We start from the raw sequence: 23,169 nt of genomic DNA on the forward strand, positions 1-23,169 counted from the left end.
TTAAAATAGTTCAGGATCATTTGGCTCTTGGCTACATTTGATCTTTCCACAGTTGCGATGTTCTAGTCAGCCAGTCTTCAGGATCTTTATTATAGATGCTCTTCAGAAAGCTTCAGTTCACACAGTTAAGTCTGGCACATGACACCAGATCTGCCCTTGCTATCTCAAGCTTCATGGCAGCCTGTAACATCCCTTTTAAACTCAAAAACAATCACTGGGGATTGAGTGCAATCTTCTGTGGATGATTTTTCTGGAATAGATGTGCAATTTGGAAAGTTGCGGTCCATTCAGATTTCACTCAAACCCGTTCTTTCCCTTCCTCAAACCCCAGAACAAATTGTAGCCAGGAGCTCTGCCCTTTGTAGGCAGGCAACTGTAGTACAACCTTAGTCTTGCTATTTCCCTGAGCCAACAATTTCTCTTTCTGTATAGATACCCTGTTTCTTTACCGAAAGACCCGCACCTTTTTTCAAGAAGACTCCATTTTTTTCTAGTGTTCCATTACGTGGTTTGGTTGTTGTTTGTTACCCCAGGTTATAAGGGACTCTGGTTGTCACACCTTGCGGTTCCCTACCAGTGAGTTAAATGCCTCATAGCCCTTCCTAAGGTTCCTCCTCCTCCCTCACTAGAAGTGAGCGATCTCATGCGCTTTGACTCTCCTAAGTTTTAAAAGAAGTTCCAAACTTCTGAAGTTCACATATTATATACCCAATTGAAAATTCCACTTAAAATTTGTGCAACTATATGTTTGTACTTCATTCAAATAACAAATCGAAGCCTCCGGGTTTGGTGGCGTTGTGGTTAAGGCATTCGGTGATGGGCTCACCTGATACACACCCACACAAACAGGCAGACCTCTCGGCCAGTACCTGCAGCCTCAGAGACACCTGCGTCTCCCTAGGGGTTGAGAGCACTCACATAGGCATTAGTCCTGAGGCGACCTTAATTCCTGCCCTCAAGAGAGGGTTTAGTTGTTCCACACCGGTAGGGTATCCACTTTATACCAAAGAACTGCAGACTGCCACTACCGGTCCACAGCAATGGGAGCCGGCCCCGCTGACGTCATCGTCCCGCCCCCCCTCAGCTCGCGCCTCTGTTCCCGCCCCGCCCCCTTTCCCGGCGTTCGCCGCGGCACAGGCTCCTCGCCCTCCGATTTTGCTTCTCCATTCAAGATGGCGGACACAATGAGCCGGCGGAGCGCCGGTTGGCCCTGAAGTGACTCTGGAAAAGAACGGTCAGCGAGGTCCCGTCATCCCGGCGAGAGAGCGTTGCCTGAGGAAAAGGACGCGGCAATCCCACTGTCAGCCGCCCTTCTGCTCGCCTCCAGCGCGGCACCCGCACCGCCGGGGTTGGCCCTGAGCAGCCCGCCCGCTCACTCGCCTCTCGGCCCCGCCCCGGCCCTGCGCCGCCGCCGCTGCCTTCAGCAGCAGCAGCCGCAGCCGCCATGAAGCTGACCGACAGCGTGCTGAGGAGCTTCCGCGTCGCCAAGGTGTTCCGGGAGAACTCGGACAAGATCAACTGCTTTGACTTCAGTCCCAATGGCGAGACGGTCATCTCTAGCAGCGATGATGATTCCATCGTGCTCTATGACTGCCAGGAGGGCAAGTGAGTGTGATAGTGGCCGGGTCCCGAGTGCCTCTCTCCTTCCCTCTGTCGCTGGTCCCCGACTGAGGCCTCCCCCCCATTACGGCATGCATGTGGTGCAGGCGCTCTTGCCAGGGCCGCCTCCATCCTGCGGTGCTGCAGGAGATCCTCTTTAAGGTGATGATGGTTATTATTTCTGTCCCTTTGGTCTCCTCCGAGTGCGCTTCTTTCTCTTGCAAAACCCCACCTTGACCTTGACCTTTAAACGCCATGTCCGTGCACCCTGTAGCCGGACGGATAGCTCTTTCCACTCCTCTGATGACTGTCAGAATGTGCGGGTGGACTCTGAGCTCGATGCAGAACGGTAGGAGCAGTTCTGTCCATCAGTGGCGTCAGCTCTCTGCCTTCACCGCGGTGACCTGGATTCAGCCCTGGCACGGTGCCCGCCCCCTACCCCTCAGCTTCCCGCGCTGCTTTTTTGCCATCAAGCCCCATGGGATGCAGTTTTTAAGCTGTCAGGATTTATTGATTGTGCCCATGTGAGATTGCTGGCCTTTCCCAGTACCAATATCCAGGCTTGCAGTTAACTTGTTAAACAGCCTCTTGGAAACTTTCTTTGCCAGACTCTTGAGAACTTGGCCGCCCCATTCTGGTCAGAATGTGAGCTCCCTTTAAAACAAAGAACGCATTCCGGAACAATTTAGTGTTTCCGATTGCATTACAAAAAAAAAGTTTACCGGTGTTTGGCGGCTCAGCCAGTAATTCCAGCATTTGGGCCACAGAGGCAGTAAGTCAGACCCTGAGTTCTGGACTTCATAGCCCAGACCCTGACTCAAAACAGTTAAAAAACAACCACAGCACCGCCCGATTGTGGTTTGCTTATAATTAATCAAAACTTTGGAATTCTGGAACCGGTTATGGAAATTGTGTTCGTTGGAGAATTTTGTATCTTTGCCGTTTTCATAACCTGGGTGTGAGAAAGACATTGCCTGTCTCACCTCTGGAAGTCCAAGTACTAGATAAGTAAGCAGTGACCTCTTTGTAGCAGAAACTAATTTAGGCTAAATTTGATTCCCTTTGTCAACTTCAGCTGCTCTTCCTAAGCAGATGTTCAGTTTAATAGCTGCTGTTTTCGATATTTTGTTAAAGTTACCTATGTTTTTAAATCCTTGGCTTTTTCTCTACTCTTTCCAGCTGTTCCTTTTATTATTTTTTCAAATAATAGTTTTCTTTTGGAACTTGTCTCTGAGTAAGGCTGTTGTAGAATGAACTGTGTATGATGTTCTTGATGGGTTTCCTCACTAGAGCACTAACAAAGTATTATGTAACTATCTCTGGACTTTGCTTTCTGTATGTGGGAGAGTTTCCTACAGAGGTGATCCTGGGGAAGAGAAAATTACTAGCTGGACAATTAGTTATTTGAATTGACGTTCATATTTGTGTATTGATTATTATATACTGGTCTGATCATTTGATTGTTTGGAACTACATGTAATTTGAAATTGGTTTGTTTGAGATGTTTAGTGCAGTACATAGAATCTTCACCCCAAAACCTGTAAGGAAGTGTATATCCCTATTCAAAGGAATAAAATACTAAGACTGTAAACTGTTTATTCAGACATGTGACCTTTTTACATGATTACAAACTTACTGAAAGTTACAGTGCTCCAAAGAACTTTCTTGAAAAAAGAACCTTCTACTCAGCAGTGCCTGTAATTTCAGCACTTGAGAGGCTGGGAGTGAGAATTGGAATGCAACTTGAGTAGCATAGTAAGATTCTGTCCCAAAAAAGAAATATAAGGGCTGGAGAGATGGTTATGGGCACTTGCTGCTCTTACTGAGAGAATCAAGGTGATTCCTACACCCTCATGGAGAATTGTAACCATCTGTAACTAGTTCCAGAGTATTTGACCCCTTCTGATTTCCCAGGAGATGGCTCAGCTGTCAGGTCCTGAGTTCAATTCCCAGCAACCACATGGTGGCTCACAACCATCTGTAATGGAATCTGATGCCCTCTTCTGGTGTGTCTGAAGACAGCTACAGTGCACTCGCATAAACAATTTATGGGGGGGGAAAAACAGGATCTGAAGAGATAGCTCAGTGGTTAAGAGCCATGTTAATCTTGCAGAGAACCTGGGTTCAATCAGCAGCACCCACATGGAGGCTCACAATTACATTTAACTCCAGTTCCAGGGGAGCTAATGTTCTCTTCTGGACTCCGTGGACATCAGACATGCATAGTGTGCCCATATATACACGCAGACAAAATGCTCATATACATAGAATCAGAAAATCCCCCAAAATGTATACTTTTAGAAGAATAATCCAATAATTCCAACAGTAGAAAAAAATTATTGTTTCTTTGGAAGTAATATCTTTATTAGATAGTACCAGTATTAGAATTTGGGTGGTTGAAAATAGCTAAAACACAGTTGATTTTTATTTGTTGTTTTTAAGATACCACATCCCCAACAGTAGAACATTGCATGTAGCTATAGTGCTGGCTGGCTTCCAACAGCAATTCTGCCTCAGTGCTTGGCTTAAAAGATTTTTTTTTTTAACTGAAAGTAGTTTTTCTTTTTGTTTCTTTCTTTTCTTTTTTTTGGTTTTTCGAGACAGGGTTTCTCTGTGTAGCCCTGGCTCTCCTGGAACTCACTCTGTAGACCAGGCTGGCCTCAAACTCAGAAATCCGCCTGCCTCTGCCTCCCAAGTGCTGGGATTAAAGGCATGCCCACTACAATTCATCCCTCCCTCCCTTCCTTTTTTCCTTCCTTCCTTCCACTTGAAGGAATATATTGTGGTTGGTAATACAAATTACCCAAAAAACATCTCAATTTTTTTTCTATTTATACACACACACACACACACACACACACACACACACACGCACGCACGCATGCACGCACGCAAACTTTATATGCCTAGTTTGTCTTCTTAAGACAGTGGTCTTATGTAGCCCAGGCTAACTCTATGTGTCCAAGGCTGGCCTTGAACTCCTGATCCCAAGTGCTGGATTATACATGTGTACCCCACCAGTGGCACTTTGCTATTATTTTCTTTATTCATACTTGCCTCCAGAATCATAATTTTAAAGAAGCTTAACAAAATACTTGAAAAATGTGCATGAAAAGATATATCCAGTAGTAATCTAGGCTAGGCTCTTACTTGCAGAGTAGAACTGATATAAAAAATAGTTTTCTTTTGTTAGGACAAATGTGTTAATGTTTTATGGATTTAAGACATACAGACCATATTTTAGTGGAGCCGAGGGTTTTTTTTTTTTTAATACCACATGTTTTAATGTGCTTTTTACTTGCAGACTTGAAGATAGAATCCAGGGCCCGGTGCATGCTAGGCAAGCCTTCTATGACTGAGCCATCTCCCCAGCCCTGTCTTCTATTGTAGATGGGCTGAAAGAGATGCAAAGTCAACAAGCTCAGCCTCACTTAATCAGTAGTTACCAAATGAGCAGAACTTCAGACAGTAGACTGGACCTGTAGTATTTGGTTTCACAAAAGCCAGTCATATAGAAAGTATAGCACAACAAAGAACTCTCATTCAGAATAGGTTTCCTGAAGCAGAAGACCTCACCCTCTCTGACTTTAACAATTATAAGTGCAGATGAGGGCTGGAGAGATGGCTCAGAGGTTAAGAGCACTGACTCCTCTTTCAGAGGACCTGAGTTCAATTCCCAGCAACCACATGGTGGCTCACAACCATCTGTAATGGGATCTAATGTCCTCTTCTGGTGTGTCTGAAGACAGCTACAGTGTACTCATATAAATGAAATAAATAAGTCTTTAAAAAAAAAAAAAGAAAGAAAGTGCAGATGATTGACGTGTAGACAGCCTGGGTCATTTGATTGCTCAACACAATGGTTCCGAAATAATTTGACATTAAGAAGGTAAACAATTCTTTTGCATAAATTCAAACTCTTGGTGACTAGTAGCACACCAATCAATCTTTTAATACAATATTCCGGGGGGTGGGGCCACTTTGAGACAGGGTGTCACGTGGCTTCAAGTGTGATTTTTTTTTTTTCCCCTGTTTTGTTTCTTGGGGGGGGGGGGGGGAGACAGGGTCTCATTCTGTAGTTGGGACTAGCCTTGAATTTGTAGTGATCCTCCTGCCACAGCCTTTAGAGTTCTGACTGGAATTACGGATGTGAACCACACCATGTCTAGCTTAAAATTCTTGTAAGGTGTAAATGTATAAAACATGTTTAAAAGTTTTCTTATTTTCTGACCTGGTCTTTGTGGAGTGTTTTAGCATTCAAATTTTGTTTTCTAAAGCTTGGCAGATCTGCCTGCCTCTGCCTCCCAGCACTCAGGAGGCAGAGGCAGGCAAGATATCTGTGAATTTGAGGACAACCTGGGCTACATAGAGAAAACCTGTCTTGGAAAACAAAAATAAAAAATACTACTTTAAATTGTTTTCTAGAGATATTTGAGTTTTAAAAAATTGCCTACTTTAAATAGTATGCAGCAGAAGGTTTGGTTGTAGGCTTTCCTTAGAGCCCTTTTATCTGATTGTCAAGATTTGTGTTTAAGGGACTTAGGCATTTAGTTTTAAACTTTGGGTTGGAAACACACAGGTTTACATGAAAGTAAAAGGAAAAGAAACCATCGAGTATTTTTGTTGTGAGAGTTAGGCTTGTCTTCTGAAAGGCTCGGCTGCTACTTTATACCTCTGGATAGGAAAGTTAGACATCTAGAGCCAGTTATGTCAGGAACATAAGCAGTGTTGCATCTGGTTTCAGTTATGATAAATCATTGCCTTAGAAAGTGCTTGCTAAATGAATGGCTTAGGAAAGGCTACTGGCCTTGAGATACTCTCATCTCCCTCTATTGTAAGTCGTGGTTTGTGATATTTCATGTACTTTTTTCTCAAGTAGATAGTCTTCTCAAAGTCTATATTTGAAGCCAGGTATGGTAACCCACTCTCATAATTCTAGCACTAGAGAAGCCCAAACAGGAGGCTCATGAGTTCAAGGTCACCCTCAACTACATAGTGACTTAGAGGCCAGGTGAGACCTTCCCTCAAGATCACCCCTCTCTTGGTTTTTTGAGACAGGGTTTCTCTGTGTAGCCCTGGCTGTCCTGGAACTAACTCTGTAGACCAGGCTGGCCTCGAACTCAGAAATCTGCCTGCCTCTGCCTCCCAAGTGCTGGGATTAAAGGCGTGCGCCGCCACCGCCCGGCAAGATCACTCCTCTTTGAATATTGTAGTAAAAGATAGAATTAATATTCTGTATTTACTTTTATTTTCTAACGTGGGCTTTGGTGTTGACAAATGAAAGACTATTCTTGAGTAGCTATTATAGTTGGTTTTTATTTTTAAGAGTTGGGAGCTGGGGACTGGAGAGATGGTTCAGTGGTTAAGAGCTCATACAACACTTGCAGAGACTCGATTTGAGTCTCTTCATACTCTGCCCTGTTCCTATCCCACAGGTGCTGCTGTTTCTATGGAGAGCTGGAGTGTTGTGTTGGGGGATTCTGATGGGTTTTGTTTTTTCCTCTGTTTGTTCATCAGACCAAAGAGAACCCTGTACAGTAAGAAATATGGTGTGGACCTCATCAGATACACTCATGCAGCCAACACAGTCGTTTACAGCTCTAACAAAATAGACGGTAAGCAAAACTTTTTAGGAGATCGTGGTGTTGGTTTCTTTGAAATACTTAACAAAATCTTTGTGACAACTTGTGCTTGGTTATAGTTGGTTTAAACATTTCCCTGTAACGGTAGCAGTGCTGATTGTATTATTGAAAGTGAAAGTGCTGGAAGCCAGCCACTAGCGCTTTGGGAGAACTGGGGACAGAAAATAAAAAGTGTCTGCAATATGGAGCAGGAAAAGGAAGTAACTCGGTTGTGTTTATGATTTGCACTCCTTGAAACTTGAAAAAATACTTAAAAAATCAAAAGGAAGAAATACGTGACACACAGCAATTAGTAAATTACTAACCTTTCCATTTAGAATGTGTATGTGGATTGAACCAGGTGTGACACTTTACCTCGACATTCCTAGCACTTGGGAGTCTGAGATTGGAGGAATGGGAGTACCAGGCTAGCCAAGGTACATGGTGAGACCTTATCTTCTCACAGGCAGAGGGTTGGTGTAAACTTTTACATTTCTGACTGAGGGAGAATAAAATAAAATTTGCAAATGTACTAAATGCAGAATGGAAAGGAAACCAAATGCATGAATAGTAGAAGTACTCCCAGCACTCAGGGAGGCGGGTGCACAGGGCCCTGGTTTGAGCCCTACCTGGGCCATTGAGCATTTGTAGCTAGACCCTGTCTTAAAATCAACAGAGAAACAAAAAGACTTCTAAATAGTTTGAAGAGGTTAGCTCTTCTGTGGTTTGTGTCACACGGTGTGCTGAGCTCTGTGGTTGTAAATTCTAGGAATACTTTTTTTTTGTTTTAGAGTAAAGGTATTTTAAGAATTGAAACTTCCTTTTTAATAGTCTCTGCTTTTGACTGATTCCCCTTCAAATAAATTCCTAAGTTGACAAAACTGTCTCAGTGGTTGAACTGTCACATGTTTGTTATTTTATCTAATTTTAGTCTTATTATTACTAGTTTACTAATGCACCTTTTGCAGTAAGATTTCTTCCTTTTGGTTTATTGAGATAGTATTATTGTAATTCAGGTTGCCCTTGAACTCATGATATCCCTGCTTATATTCTTGAGTACTGAGATTCTAGGTCTGTGCCACCATGGCAGGCACAGTAGATTTATTTTTACTTCTGTATGTGTGCATCTCTGTGTAAGTGTGTTCCTATGCCCTTGGGCCAGAGTAGGGTATCAGGTTCCCTGGAGCTGGTGTTGCAGGCGATTGAGCCATGTGACGTGAGTGTTAAGAACCAAGCTCAGGACCTCTGGAAGAACGGCCAGCACTGTTAACCACTGAATCATCCCTCTGACATGACGGGGGGGGGGGGGGGTGTCATGTGCACATGTGCCCACAGAGTCCAGAGGTTGTCAGATTCTGGAGCTGAAGTGACAGGCTCTTATGAACTGTCTGATGTGGATACTGGAAAGAGAGCTCAGGTCCTCTGCAAGAGCAGTGTGTGCTTGTAATCACAGTGACTTATTTTGCCTCCCTCCCTATTTTGATACAGGCTCTCACTGTGTAGCCCTGGCTGGCCTTGTTGTACTCTGTATATAGATCAGGTTGGTCTTAAAATTAAGCTTACAGGAACCCTCCTTGGTGCTGGGATTAAAGATGAGCACCACCATGCCCAGCCATTCAGCAAGGATAACTTAGATTGCTATTTTAACCTGTCTCAAAGCAAATGGGCAGGCAGAAGTCTTTCTTTAATGAGACCTGAACTTGATTTTAGTACATATCTAATAGTCTGTTTTTCATGTCTGTGTCAGATGTAGTTTTTTCTAAGCAGGCAATGACATCAATGCTTTTGGATAAGGATAAATTCTAGAATTCTGAGGGTGATATATATATAAGTGACTGGTGTATTTCTTTTGTTGGGTTGTTTTTTCTGAACGATTAAACAATTCTCCAAATATGGTACAAGATGAGGCAAGTGTGTGGCGCTTGCAGCTTTGCTGCCTGGCCTGCTGTGGGATGTTGCCTTTTCTTCCTCAAGTGCGTCCTGCAGAGCTCCTCCAGTGCTCCGTTCTCTTTTGCCTGATTCCAGGCTGAGGTAGTAGTTTGTACAGTTTGAGGGTCTATGATACCACCCGGTACAGGAGATAACTGTACAGGCCACTGCCTTGCCAGGAACAGCGCACCAGCTACCAAGTGGGGTGGAGAAGATGGTGAAGCCCTGCTCATCTCTGGGATTCCAGGTAATGGGAGGGGATCTCTCTTTAGGTCAGGTGAGTAGTTCCTGGCACTAGAATAACCAGAAATACGTTGGTTGTCATTTGAGAGGTTGTTCAGATAAACCTAATAAACTCTGTTACAGACTATATAGAAGAGGGTCTTTTTTCTCTCTCTTAAGGATAAATAAATTCCCTCATTAGAAAGCATCCCTGCAAGCCAAGTGTGTTGCTTACACCAGTAATCCAGCATTCAAGAGGCTGAGGCTGGAGGATTGCTGCTTTTTTGAGGCTAGCCTGGGCTATATAATGGGTTCTAATATAGCACTGACTATAGAATGAGACTCTGTCTCAAAAAAAGAAGAAAGAAAGAAAAAAGCCCACTCTTGCAAGCCACTTGATACTTTGGACCTCCATTTTGGTGCCATGTTTTCTATTACTTGTTTCTCTTCCTAATTTTTGTTTTGTTTGTTTTCATTGATGTTTCAGTTTGGTTTTTGAGACAGGGCTTCAGTAAATGTATCCCATGCTGGTCTCTAATGTGCTGAGATTATAGAGTCACTATGTCCAGCTTCTTTAGGAGCATCGTAGTCACTACTTTATCTTTTTAAGGAGCGTAGTACTTTCTAGTTCTAGTCTGACCTTTGTGGTGCTGGGGGCCAAGCCACTGGCCTCACCCACTGACGGTATGCACTATGCACTGAGCTGCAAACCCAGCCTCGCTTCATTCTGCTGTCAGTGTAATCTTTTTCTTTTTTCTTTTTTTTCTTTTTTTCCTTTTTTTCCTTTTATGTGTATGAGTGGTTTGCTTGCATGTCTGTCTATGTATCATGTATGTGTCTGGTGCTCAGGGAGGTTAGAAGGGGATGTTGGATCCCCCGGAACTGGAAGCACAGATGGTTGTGAAACCATGTGGCTCCTGGGGCTGCAAACCTAGTGCTCTGAATTGCTGAGCCATCTCTCTAGCCCTGTTGCTTACTTTTCTAGACAGAATTCTTGATTTTTTTTTCCTCTCACAGTCTTTCTTTGACAGTGTCTATGCAGCAGCCCAGCTATTCACACACTAACTGTAAAGCCCTCTCATTTGCTCTTCTGATGCTCGGTGTAAGATATCACATTTTAGACACTAAAATTAGTGTCTATAACTAGCAATTTTTTTCCTTGCTAGGGAATACTTGTGCAGGACAAGTTGAATTGTAAGTTGCAAAGAATCCAAAGATTGGTAACAAAACTGGTTTTTTTTTTTTTTTTTTTAATGTAGTTTTTACTCTGAGTCTCCCAAACCTGCCCCCTCATTGCTGCAGATTGAACTCTGAGCTTCACACACACTAGGTGAGCATATCACCATTGAATTGTACACCTAGGCCCCAAAATGGTGATATTAAATGTTTGTATAAATGCTGTCAACTGAAAATTAGGGTTTGGAGTTGTATGAATCTATTTATGCAGTCAAGCTGCTGGGAGAAGTTGTTCATGTTCATCTGATATTTGCTTGTGTGACAGAATATAGTATGTTCTTAGGTTTTTTCTTTTCAAAAATGAAAATGAACATAAATTCCATTTAAATAGTACAATGTCATCCTTGTTTGTTTTCTTACAGATACTATTCGTTACTTGTCCTTGCATGACAATAAATACATCAGATACTTTCCTGGACACAGCAAGAGGTAAGACAGTATTACAGTCACACTTCCTTCATCCCTTGGGTAACTCAGATTGGAGGAGAGGGGAGAGGTTTTGTTAGTGAATCCAGCCCTCCTCACTGCTAAAGAATGTTGCTCAGTGTTCCTTCATCTTGTTAACTGATCTGTCAGCTCTTGGTTTTTCTGAGGTTATAGAAGCAGGAGATGGGGCTTCAAAGATAACCATAAACTTTGTTAAAATATAAGTAAGGTACAGACAGTGGAAGTCACACCTTTAATCCCAGCACTCAGGAGAGACACTGGATCTGTGAGTTTGAGGATAGCCTGGTCAACACAGAGAAACCCTGTCTTGAAAGGTAGGGTAGGGGGTGGGGCTTAAGTAAGAAGCTGGGAGTATAGCTTGGTGGCTAAGCATGTGCTTACCATGTGGACGGCTCTGGATCTCATTTCCCACATAAGAAAGTAAATATAATTAAGAGGGGTTACGTGTAGCTCAGTGCAAGACCATGCTTGCCATACAAGAATCTGTGTCTCTGTGTGTGTCTCTGTTAAGAACCATGTGAGCTAAAGTTATTAGGTGGAAACTTAGGCTGCAAACATTAGACTTGGTATTTAGCAACACCAAATCCTAGATAGCTCTTAACAAAAAAAAACCACTTGCATTTATGAGGCCTTCCACTGCAGAGGCCAACGTTTGTGTTGGGCTGTATGTGAAAAATGTCCCATATGTGAAGGGTTTTTGTTGTTATTGTTTGTTTTTATTTATGTATGTAATACATATTTATGGGTGTTTAGTCTACATGTATATGTGCACACCAGAAGAAGTCATTAACCACTGAGCCAGCTCTCCCTCCACACCCCTTTGAGACAGGGTCCTTGGTTGTCCTAGAACTCACTGTGTAGACCAGGTTGACTTACAGAGATCTGCCTGTCTCTGCCTCCTAAGTGCTAGGATTGCAAACATATATTAATACAGATGATGCAGAGCTGTGTAGCATGGTGTCCTGACAGGTATTGTGTCCTTTTGCTATCTGTTCACCTCTGGGCTTCAACAATAGGCCAAAGAAATTATTCCACCCAAGTCTTCACTTTGTGAGCCAGTAAGTGTAATTGTGGTTGCTTATAGGAGCACGGGGAACTGAAATGGCATCTCCCTCCTCTCCCAAGTAATTGTTAACTCCTTATATGTTTTTGAAGGATTAGGGTCTTATGAGGGTTCCTTGATAGCAGCTACAACTGTTCTGACTTCAAGAGGGCCATGTCATGCCTAAAGGATTACAGGAGAGATGGCTGAGAGCTGCCTGTTAGAAGTGGTACTTCTGTAGGGTGCAGTGATACATAACATACCTTCTAGCCCTCGGGAGGCAGAGTCTGTGAGTTTGAGGCCAGTCTAGTGCTCATAACAAGCTCTAGGACAGCCAGGGCTACACAGAGAGATCCCAGCACTTGGGAGGCAAAGGCAGGCGGATTTCTGAGTTCGAGGCCAGCCTGGTCTACAGAGTGAGTTCCAGGACAGCCTGGGCTACACAGAAACCCTGTCTCGAAAAACCAAAAAAAAAAAAAAAAAAAAAAAAAAGCAAGCAGACAACACCAACAACAAAAGTGTGCTCTAGCTGAGCATGGTGTACATTCTTACAATGCTAGTGCTCTGGAGGAGAGGTAGGAGAATGTTAGAATTGGAAGGCAGCTTTGGATACATAGTAAATTAAAGGTCATCCTGGGATACATGTTAACATCCTGTCTCAAACTCCTTACCCATCAAAGTAACTCAGTAAAGAAATTGCACTTACAAGCAGGTTGGGGTATTTCTGTGGTGCTGAAGACAGGAATTGTTAGTTACTGTGTAATGGCAAAGGATAGGCCACTGGTCATTTTTGCTCTAGTGTTGGTACCATGTGACCTGGCAGGTAAGTTTCCTTAGGGACAGGGTTTTTGTTCTTACATTCCCTGTGCTTATCAGCTGATCCCTTTTATATCAACTGAGACCTCTGAACTTTTGGAGCAAACACTGTGATAAAATTGCATATTTATAAGTATTTTGCTCGCTATGTTATATTGATGTGGCAGTGTGGGCTACATGAAACCCTATCAAAATAAAATAAACATTTAGTGATCTATGTATGTATATGTGTAGTTGAAAATCACCACTACTATAATTCTAGAATATTTTCATCACCCCTAAGAGAAACCCTGTACCCATTAGCAGCCATTATCTATGTGCTGTTTCTCTAGATTTCCCTATAAATGGCATCAAATGTGGCCTTTTGTGTTTGGCTTCTTTCATGTAGCATGATGTTTCTGAAGTTCATCCCTGTTGTCATATGATTAGCACTTAGTTTCTCTTTATTCTCATAATGTTGTGTCATGTTTTTGTAGTTGATGTCTTGTTGGTTTATTAATTAGTATGTATTTGGGTTATTCCCATTTATAATGCTACTGTAAAAAGTGAACATTTTTGTGTAGACATTTTCACTTTGCTCAAGTATATATACCTAAGAGTGGAGTTTCTTGAGTCACATAACCGTCTTTCCAGAAAAAGTAAGATTTGTTTGTTTGGGTTGGTTGGTTTTGGCTTCTCTATTGTGGGGTAGGGGATCAGGTTTGGAACTCACTATGTAGATCAGGCTGGCACTGAACTCAGATCCATCCACCTGCTCTGCCTCCCAAGCACCTTCACACCCATCCTGAAGAAGGATTTTGTAAAGCATATGTATAACTTACTTCATCTGTGGTGTATAAGGAATTCTAATCCTCCCCATCCTCCTCTTCCCCAGCACTGAGCCATTAGTGGGTGTAGACTAGTATCTTCACTGTGCTTTTGATTCTCAGTAGAGTCACATATTTTGTTTTTAACACTACCACTGAGCTGTATAGCTCCAGCCTGAGAACCATACTTTTTTCTTTTATGGAGGCTTTATGTTGATTTGTTTTTTTTCTTCATGGTATTAGCTGCTCTTGGTTGCTTCAGATAAGTTTGTGTATGTTTCCTAAGATGTTAGTCTTGTGAAAACAGGTATATATGTAGGCAGGCAGAGTGGTTTAGGATTCACATCCAATTTTTGCTCATATTTTGCTTCAACTCCTATTTATCTTGATACATTGCAGGGTGGTGGCCTTGTCCATGTCACCTGTGGATGACACTTTCATTTCTGGGTCTCTTGATAAGACCATTCGACTCTGGGATCTCCGGTCTCCTAACTGCCAGGTAATGGTACCTCACAGTTACATTTTTGAGCATTTTCTGTGGAAAGCATTATCAGCTCTCCCTCTCAGTTAGGGGAGACAACAGTGGTTCCATTTTGGGATCCCAGAGTCTTGTTATGTGGCAGCAAAACCTTTTACTAGTTGTCTACTGCTTGATAAGCAAGTACCCTACTCCAGAGCAGACTGCTATGATGTGGCTTAGTGCTTAAACTAGGTTGCCTAGAGCCTTCAGCCTAGCCTCAAGGAATCTTTCTCTTTGAACTCTGTAATGTTGTAGATACGGTTGATTGGAAATGCATTGTATGGTGACTTTTGACACTTTAGTCAGAGTTTTGTTTGTTTACTTTAATCTTTGTAGGTAGGCTGGGTACAATTCCTATTCCTTCCTTAGTTTTCATGGAAAAAGTCAGTGGTTGAGTAGTGGGCTCCTTCATTTATTAACTCTCTGTCTTCTTCTCTCTTAGGGCCTCATGCATCTACAGGGCAAACCTGTCTGTTCCTTTGATCCAGAAGGGTTAATTTTTGCCGCAGGTGTCAACTCAGAAATGGTCAAACTTTATGACCTTCGTTCTTTTGATAAGGTAAATCTTTGAATCCTTGAGCTATCTTGGGGTTGCAGAAAATTTGAGGGCAACTTTGGACATTCAAGAACCCTTTCTGGGCCTGGCATGGTGGCATGCACCTTTAATCCCAATCCAGGGCAGATGTAGGTGAATCTCAGTGAGTTCCAGGCCACCCAGTGCTACACATAGTGAGACCTATCTAAAAAGACTGCCTTCCTGTGGTGGAGGAGGCAGATGGTGGCTAATAATAGCACTGATTCACCCTTTCCTGTCCACTCAGGAAGAGTCTAGGTGGGTGGGGTAGAGAATAAGAAAAGGAGTTGTAGCAGGGTGTGTGTGGAGTGTGGGGACTGCTATTTTTGTCTTGCAGGGACCATTTGCAACCTTTAAGATGCAGTATGATCGGACTTGTGAGTGGACAGGACTTAAGTTCAGCAATGACGGCAAACTGATACTCATCTCCACTAACGGCAGCTTCATCCGTCTGATCGATGCCTTCAAGGGCGTGGTGATGCACACGTTTGGGGTGAGCTAACAGCTTTTGAGTTATGGCTGTTTCTTTGCTCATAAGGCCTGGGTCGGGAATGCTGTTAGCTAGATGGCAGAAATCAATGGGTATACTTGATTCAGTGCTGAGGCATGGGCTTGTGTTCTCCTGAACATGAACTTTACTTCATTTGAATTGGAACCATTCACTTCTCTCTCACAAAGTGACCCATTTGCCTTTTAAATATAATATTAGTAAAAATAAAAAGATGTTTTTCCCTCTCCCTAAATATGGGGCTGCAGTTGGGAGTGTTTTGTGTGGGAATAGCTACATTATGTGACATTGCACAAAGACGTTTGGTGGGAAGGGGTTTGTGTGTTGTGTTGGTTTTTATTACCTATCCTAGAATGAGAAATACTCTTGTTTTGTTTCAGGGTTATGCTAACAGCAAAGCTGTTACACTCGAAGCTTCATTTACTCCAGATTCCCAGTTTATTATGATTGGTGAGCTGCCTTTTGTTATTGTTGTTTCTGTTTCTGATACTTTGCATTTGTTTGTTATCGAGGAAAGTACCTTCAGATTTTGAAGTTTCCTTTACTTGGTACACATAAGCGTACATGTAGTGCCAACTGTGGAGGTCAGAGAGCACCTAGGAGTCAGTTTTCTCATTGGAGTTCCATGGATCAGACTCCCAGGTCCTCAGGCTTCCTGGCAGGCTACCTTTACCTTCTGAGCCATCTTGATGGCTCTTTTCATTTTTTTTTTGCAGTGGTCTCATTATATAGCTGACTGACTTTGAACTTCCTGTGTAGTCAGGAATAACCTTGGATTTCTGATTTTCCATCTGCCAAGTGCTAGGATTACAGGCATGCATCACACAGGCATGCGTTCCTTATTAGAACTGACATGTGCTGTTTTTTTCCTTCCCAGCCTTTAGAGTTAAGCTCTAGAGCAGTACTCTACCATAGTTCTAGCATTCAGTACTGTTGCTGGCTAGATGTCGGCAGGCTCATGGTATTTAGGAGTAGCTTAGGAACTGACTTGGGAACGATGCAACACTCCTATACACCTAATCACCCAAACTTGGGGCTGTGGTTGGGAGACAGAGACAGGAAAGCTGGGAATTTGAGGCTGACTTGGGCTACAGAGAGACTTCTGGGCTACTCTGGGCTGTATAACAAAGCTAAGTCTCAGAAGGGAACAAATAATTAGGTCAAGATCAATTCCCTGTGTCCCTCCATTGTCTTCTTGGTTTCTGCTAAGGAATACATCCTGAAACTTTTATCAGATTGCAGTTGGTCTTTTTTCTCACTTGTCTTTATTTACATTCTTTATAGGTTCAGAAGATGGCAAAATCCACGTCTGGAATGGAGAGAGTGGTATAAAAGTGGCTGTATTGGATGGGAAACACACCGGTCCCATTACCTGTTTGCAGTTCAACCCCAAGTTTATGACCTTTGCCAGCGCCTGTTCCAACATGGTCTGTGAACACTGCCTTTAATCTTTTAATTCTTTTCGCTACTTTAATTTTAAATTTAATTTTAATTAATTTTTAAAATTCTTTTCGCTACTTTAATTCTTTTTCCATAAAATGGGATCTACTGGGCAATGGTGGCGCACGCCTTTAATCCCAGCACTTGGGAGGCAGAAGCAGGCGGATTTCTGAGTTCGAGGCCAGCCTGGTCTACAGAGTGAGTTCCAGGACAGCCAGGGCTACACAAAGAAACCCTGTCTCAAAGAACAGCTGTGCTCTCCCAAGAGATTTACAGGGCAGATTTTGCTCTGGCCTTAGATTTTAGGCTCAACCTATTTAGGCTCTCTTGACATTATTTTTAAACCCTTAAAATATTCTGACCAACCTTTTATAGGTGTATCCTTTCAGGGGTTTTGAATGTTGTTTTGCTTTGGTTTTACTTTTGGAAATAAGGTTTCTCTAGCCAGGCTGACTGTGTGTTCACATTGTTCCACCTGCCTTAGTCTCCAGAGTGCTGAAGTGAGAGGTGTAAGCCGCCATGCCTGGTGACCTTTCTATTTCCAGATTTTTTTCCATTGAATTCCTCAAGTGGTTCATAATTAATGCTTAACTTTGGTTTTGTTTATAAGTGTGTGTATGGCTTTTCTTATTTTCTCATTCAAGTCAGGGTCTCTCTGCAGACCTAGTTGTCTTGGAACTCAGAGGTCCTCCTGGCTCTGCCTCCCAAGCACTGGGATTAAAGGTGTGTGTCGACGTGCCCAGCTTTGTTTTGTTTTTATTTTGCATTCTTGAGCATGTGGAGCATGTGCCATGGTGCACACGTAGAGGTCAGAGGATGACTTATGGGAATTTGTTTTCTACTTTCACAGTGTGGTTCCAGGGGCCAAATTCAGTCAGGCTTAGCCACAGACATCTTAATCTTAGCACTTGGGAAGTAGAGGCAGGAAAGCCAGGAGTTTAGTCTACCCTGGGTTATGATACCCTGTGTAAAACTGTCAAACTAAAAACAAGAAAACAGCTCTGAGGGTATAGAAATGTTCACTGCTGTGCATGATAACCTGAATTTGATCTCTGGAATTCAGAAGGAGAAAATCAACTCTCACAAATTGTGAGGCGTGCGTGCATGCATGTGTGTGTAAAAATACAGAAATATAACTCTACACAACAGAACTAGTGATGGGTAGGTCTTGGTCTCTGGTTTCCTTTGAAGTCTGTTCCTCTCTAAGGAGGCCCTTGGATGAGGCATTTTACTTTTGCCTTTCTCCAGAGGATAGTGCCCACTCTTCCCCTGATACTGAAGCCTGCGCCGGGGGCCTTTACTACTGAACTGCACCTAGCCCATTTCTTGTTTTTAGAAACCAAGAAGATAGCACCAGAAGAAATATAACAATGGCTGGAAATTGTAGCTTAGAGTACTTGCTTGCTATGTATGAAGCCCTGGCTGGGCTCAATCCCTCCAGTACTAGAAGGACAGAAGGAAACTAATTAAAGCTAGGATGTGTTGGTACACACCTGTAATCTAAACATTTGGAAGGTAGAGGTATAAAGATCAGTTCCGGGACATCTTTGAGTATATAGTGAGTTTGAGATCAGTATAGGACACGTAAAGTCAAAAACCACCTAGCCCTCAAAGGCAATAAAACCATCTCATCCAGCCCTTCTTTCTTCTCAGACTTTGGAAGGAGAGGGTATGATTGAGGCCACCTTGAGATTAACTGTGAGGCCAGGTTACCCACACACTACTACTGTTTCCTTAACACACTGGGCAACTGTGGTGAGTACAAGGGAGAGAGTGAGTGTTGGAAGGAAACAGAGCCAGCTTTCAGGGTCTCAGACTTTATAATAGAGGCAAGTCAGGAGTAAGGGCCACTAGACCACAATTCCTCCACTGTTGGGGTTGGGCCCATTACTGATGTTTCCATACTGAGAGATACCTAAAAGATGATTTGTGTTTTCCTTCCAGGCCTTCTGGTTGCCCACCATTGATGACTGATCTGATGCTGCTGGGCTGTTTGTACAGTGAGGGCGGCTAACAGGGAAAAGTCAGAGGTGACTGAGATGACAGTGGGATTGATTGATCATTTGACTGGGCCTGCAGAACATCTTTCCACATGGCCTTCCCAGGGATGTGCTGTCCATCTGCTCTCAAGAATCACTTTGCTGAGCACCTTCAAAAGGACTCTGGTGCTGTGGATTCAGTTGGCTCTCAGCCTTTCCAGCTCTCTGCGCCCAGCTCTTCAGAGTGTGACTGGACTCGGGATTAGGTTACAGTGGGGCTCTTGAACCCCTTCAATTTTGAATGTACTTGCTGCTGAGGAGCCAGTGAAGTCCCCACTTTCTGCACATCCTTCTCACCCCAGAAATGCATGGGAAGCCACGGTTCTGGTTTTGAGATGCTAGGCAGCTCAGCACCCTGCCCTCACCCTGCATGTCTTGTCACTGGGTCTCCCTGTGTAATTAATGTGGCATTATCCCACAACCATCATGTTTCTTAGGTGCCAAACATTTACAAAAATAAGTCTTCATATACCTTGGGGTCAAAGAAAGGGACAAGTACAGAAGGACCTTGTTTGTCAGGAGGCTCTACAGTATTCCTGAATAGGTGGGCGGGCAGATCTTGGACTTAGATGTTTGCTAACAAAGGCCCAAGAGTCTGGGAGGGAGGGAAGGGGGTAGCAGGTAAATTCTGAGAGCCGAAAGGTTTAGCAGCCTGGTGCAATTCCCCCATCAAGACAATCCCACAGTCTTTTTGTGCGTGGGGGGGTGGGTCCTACCGAGCTTGGCTTGTACAAAAGCAAGGTAGTAGTTTATTTTTGTACCTGAGTCACATCACGTTTTCCTGTGGGCCAGTATTGTGGAACGAGTCTGAGTTGTTTACACTGATGCCTTCCTTCCCTGCCCACCACAAATTGTGTACATAGTCAGCAGATGAAACCCCTCTTCTCCAGCTCCTACCTAAGAGCTGGCTCTAGGCCTGTGTTATATGTTATATTTAGCCTTTTTATATATGACCCTTGATCTGTTTGTATTTGAATATTGTGTGTGTGTCCACTTAAATACATTTGTGTAGACATGCACATTACATATGTGTATATGCTTGTCTGTCATCTAGTTTATCAAGGGTTCAGCAGGAGAGGGAACCCTGCAGCTGAGAATCACTCTGGATAGTGTGTGCCACAACTGCTAGTCTTCTCTGTCAACCTTAGGGATCCAACAGGAAGCAGAGCTTCTAGTGTTTGCTGTTTCATGGCAGCTAAGCGGGGGCCTTGGGGTGACTCCCTTGTGCTCTTGAAGCCACACTTTGGGGCCCTCTCTACAGTATTAGAATCTTTTTTTGCCTGATTATGCTCTGTCTGCATCTGTATGTGTGTGAGAGTCACTTTTGCATGGCTTCTGTGCCTGGCTTGTGACATTTAGGGACAGGGTGCTGGAACCACAGTGTTTTTAGTTTGTCAGAACTTAGCCAATCATAAGTCACTGTCACCGGCTGTGTCTACACTGTTGCCCTTTTTCTCGCTTTTTCCTGAGAGACGTTAGCTAGGCCCAGACTAGATGAGTTGCAGTTGACCTTTTCTTCCCAGCATGGCAGCCTTAGAGTAGAACAAACGGCCACCAAACAGTGATGCAAGCAGTATCCCTGTAGACCCAGAACTCAAGGCCCAACAGGTTGTAATTTGCCCAAGAGTACCCAGCTGCTAGGGCGGTGGTGGTCAGACCATCACTGCTTCTGTTCAGCAGCGGACAGCCTTCCAGTCACCAATGCTATTTTGTAAGGAATTACAAACTGAAATTTTGTATTCGAACTGAAAAGTTGGACTGACACTGAAGTCTCTAAGTATTACTGAACAATCCTGCTATAAAATTCTGCCTTCCCAGAACGGGCCGACAGTAGGAACCAGGTGATGGAACGGTTACTGCCCACCTTCAGGGTTTAAGAGTCCATGTTTGAAAGAACTATTGAGGGCAAATGTCTGTGAGTAGATTAATATGGCTGCGTAGCCTGAAAGTAGAGCAGCTTGCCTGACCACAGGATATGCTCTGTGTCCAGGGCTCAGGTACTGCTCTTGGAAGACATACTGCCTCACAGCCTTGCTGGGCTGTGCCTGCAGAGCTGAGTTCTGGGTTAGTAGGAAAAGGTGGGGCTAGAATTTGCATGGTTCCAGGGTAATAGAAAGGGAGAGAGCAGAGGTGGCAGTTGGGAGGTGTGTTCCTGAGATGTATTCACTGTTGAAAAATCAGCCAGAGCCACTGCTCTCTATGTGACAGCTAACACTGCACTGTTCAACCACCAGCCACTGGGGTCTTTTTAAATAAATTATTCCCTGTTGTAACTGACAATTAGTGCTTATGAAGGAAAATTGGGAGATCTTTAAGAACCAGTTTGCCACCCAAATGGTACCACTGTTAATCTTGATGTTAAATGTTCCTTTAGATATCTCTGTGCATAAACTTTGGTGTTTACATAGTTGTTATTCTACTGTACATACAATTTTGTCCTTTTTGTACTTAACATATAAACTTTTTTTTTTGCCATGTTACCAGTCGTAAACAGGATTTTATGATTTAGTCTCTTCCATTGAGTTTCTGTAACATTCCCTGGTTCGTGTCTGACAGAATGGGTTGTTCTAACATCCTGGCTCATGTGGAAATGCTGGCCCTCCTCTAGGCCTTTGAGCAACAGGAACGCACAGTCCTTTAACCCCAGACACCAATTAAATTGCCACAGGCCCAGTAATGGGCAGCTGGAGAAGATGAGCTTGACAACCCCGTTCTTCAGAGGCCAGCTCACTGTCTACCTCAAACTTTGATCAGCTTGGCAAGCTCTTGTTAGAATAAATTCTATCCTCCCAGGCCCTGTTTGACAGAAGGTAAGCATCTGGCAGAAGAGCCTGCTGAGCCACTGCTTGGCCAATGCATTGGAAATCATTGAAACTCTAGGATCTGCTTCCTTGACTGAACCTTTCTGTGACTCAGCTGAAAACCTTGACCTGCCACTTAGGAAGAAAATATTCTGGCTTGCTATTTTTTTAAAAAGGGAAGCCTGCTGCAGCTACAGCTATGCCATGTATGCCTACTCTGATTGTACTGTGTGAACAAGAGGAACAGTAGGCTGTGGGGCTGCTCTGGCTAGCTTAGCAGTTGGTATGGCCAAGAGGCAGGCACAGGATGTTGCCTACACTTTGCTCTGAGACGATGTGGAGGAATGTGCTGAAGAAAGAGGAAGCTAAACTCAGCAGCCTTATACAGTACCGCTCTAGCATCTGTCAGCTGCCTGCCTGGGACTGGGGCTGCTGGGGCAAGGTGTGGGTCTGTCCACAAGTTACATGGCAAGTGGAAAATACCAGTGCTCCTGACCTGTCTTCCCTGAATAATAAGTAGGAAATGAAACCTAAGATGAGGGCAGAGGGGTCTTGAGCATCCCAGAGGAATTAATTGGACAAGCCTACCACCAGCTCCCTCACTGCAACCTAGAGCTGAATGTTGCCTGAAAGCCCCTCAGCAAGTTCTAGGCGGTGACAGGGTTTTGTTTGGGTTGGGTTTTTTTGAGATGAGGTTTCTCTGTGAAGCCCCAGCTCTCCCTGAATTCGCTACATAGACCAGGCTGGCCTAAAACTCAGAGATCTACTACCTCTGCCTCTTGAGTGCTGGGATTAAAGGCATGTGCCTCCACTGTCCACTGACAAGGGGAAGATGAAGAGCGAAGCAACCTTATGTAAAGCCCTCACTGATATGTCTACACCAGGTCACCCAAAAGGGCCAGTCTAGTAGTCCACACCTGCTATCTCAGGACTTAGGCTGAGGGAGGAGGGTCACAAAATTGAGGTTAACTCAGGCTATGTAACTTTCAGACCAGCCTGGCCTACAGAGTGAGAAACCTGTCATTCTAGAGGCAAAAGCCAGAGGATCACAAGGTTGAAGCCATAATACAGAACCAATAAGGCTACATAGTGAAATTCTTGAAAAAGTTTTTTTTTTCTTTTTAAGTAAAAAGGCAGCCCTTCTGGTGTCTCTAATCCAGAGTTCACAGGTAAAGGTCTCATTTCCTGGCAACAGCGAGGGGTCTGAGCATGGGACCAGTCTTGATTGTATGCAGGTTTGCGTGGTAGGACTAAAAATGATCCATTGTAAGGACACAAGATTTGGCAAAACTGTCAGCCACCGCTGTGTAGGCAATTCATGATTTGCAGGGGCTTTTACATGCAAACATTTAATAACATGTTGGCTGTGTCCCGAAGGGAATGCTGTATGTGAATCTTTGGAGGCTGATTAGGGTAGAGTGGGTGGGGATAGCACTAGGCTGGCTAAAACTGGAAGGTTAGAAACATGGAGAACTGGCTTGCTGAGAAGCTTTTGTACTTGGCATGACTGGAGAACAGCACAAACCGTGTTGGTGTATGGGGCAGGCCTGGGACTGGGGAGAAACAACC

General features: G+C 43.7%; 1 protein-coding gene across 1 annotated transcript; it reads left to right on the top strand.

Moving 5' to 3' along the window:
- The first annotated feature begins 1,165 nt into the window (after window positions 1–1,165).
- On the top strand, window positions 1,166–19,823 carry Wdr82 (WD repeat domain 82). Its single transcript, XM_034483980.2, has 9 exons — window positions 1,166–1,605; window positions 7,117–7,214; window positions 10,970–11,036; window positions 14,118–14,217; window positions 14,681–14,797; window positions 15,150–15,305; window positions 15,701–15,770; window positions 16,605–16,747; window positions 18,705–19,823. Exons 1-9 carry the CDS (start codon window positions 1,445–1,447, stop codon window positions 18,732–18,734), a joined length of 942 nt encoding a protein of 313 aa, XP_034339871.1. The 5' UTR covers window positions 1,166–1,444; the 3' UTR covers window positions 18,735–19,823.
- The last annotated feature ends 3,346 nt before the right edge of the window (window positions 19,824–23,169 follow it).

The sequence above is a fragment of the Arvicanthis niloticus genome, chromosome 21 (genome assembly GCF_011762505.2).
Source record: "Arvicanthis niloticus isolate mArvNil1 chromosome 21, mArvNil1.pat.X, whole genome shotgun sequence".
Lineage (NCBI taxonomy): Eukaryota > Metazoa > Chordata > Mammalia > Rodentia > Muridae > Arvicanthis > Arvicanthis niloticus.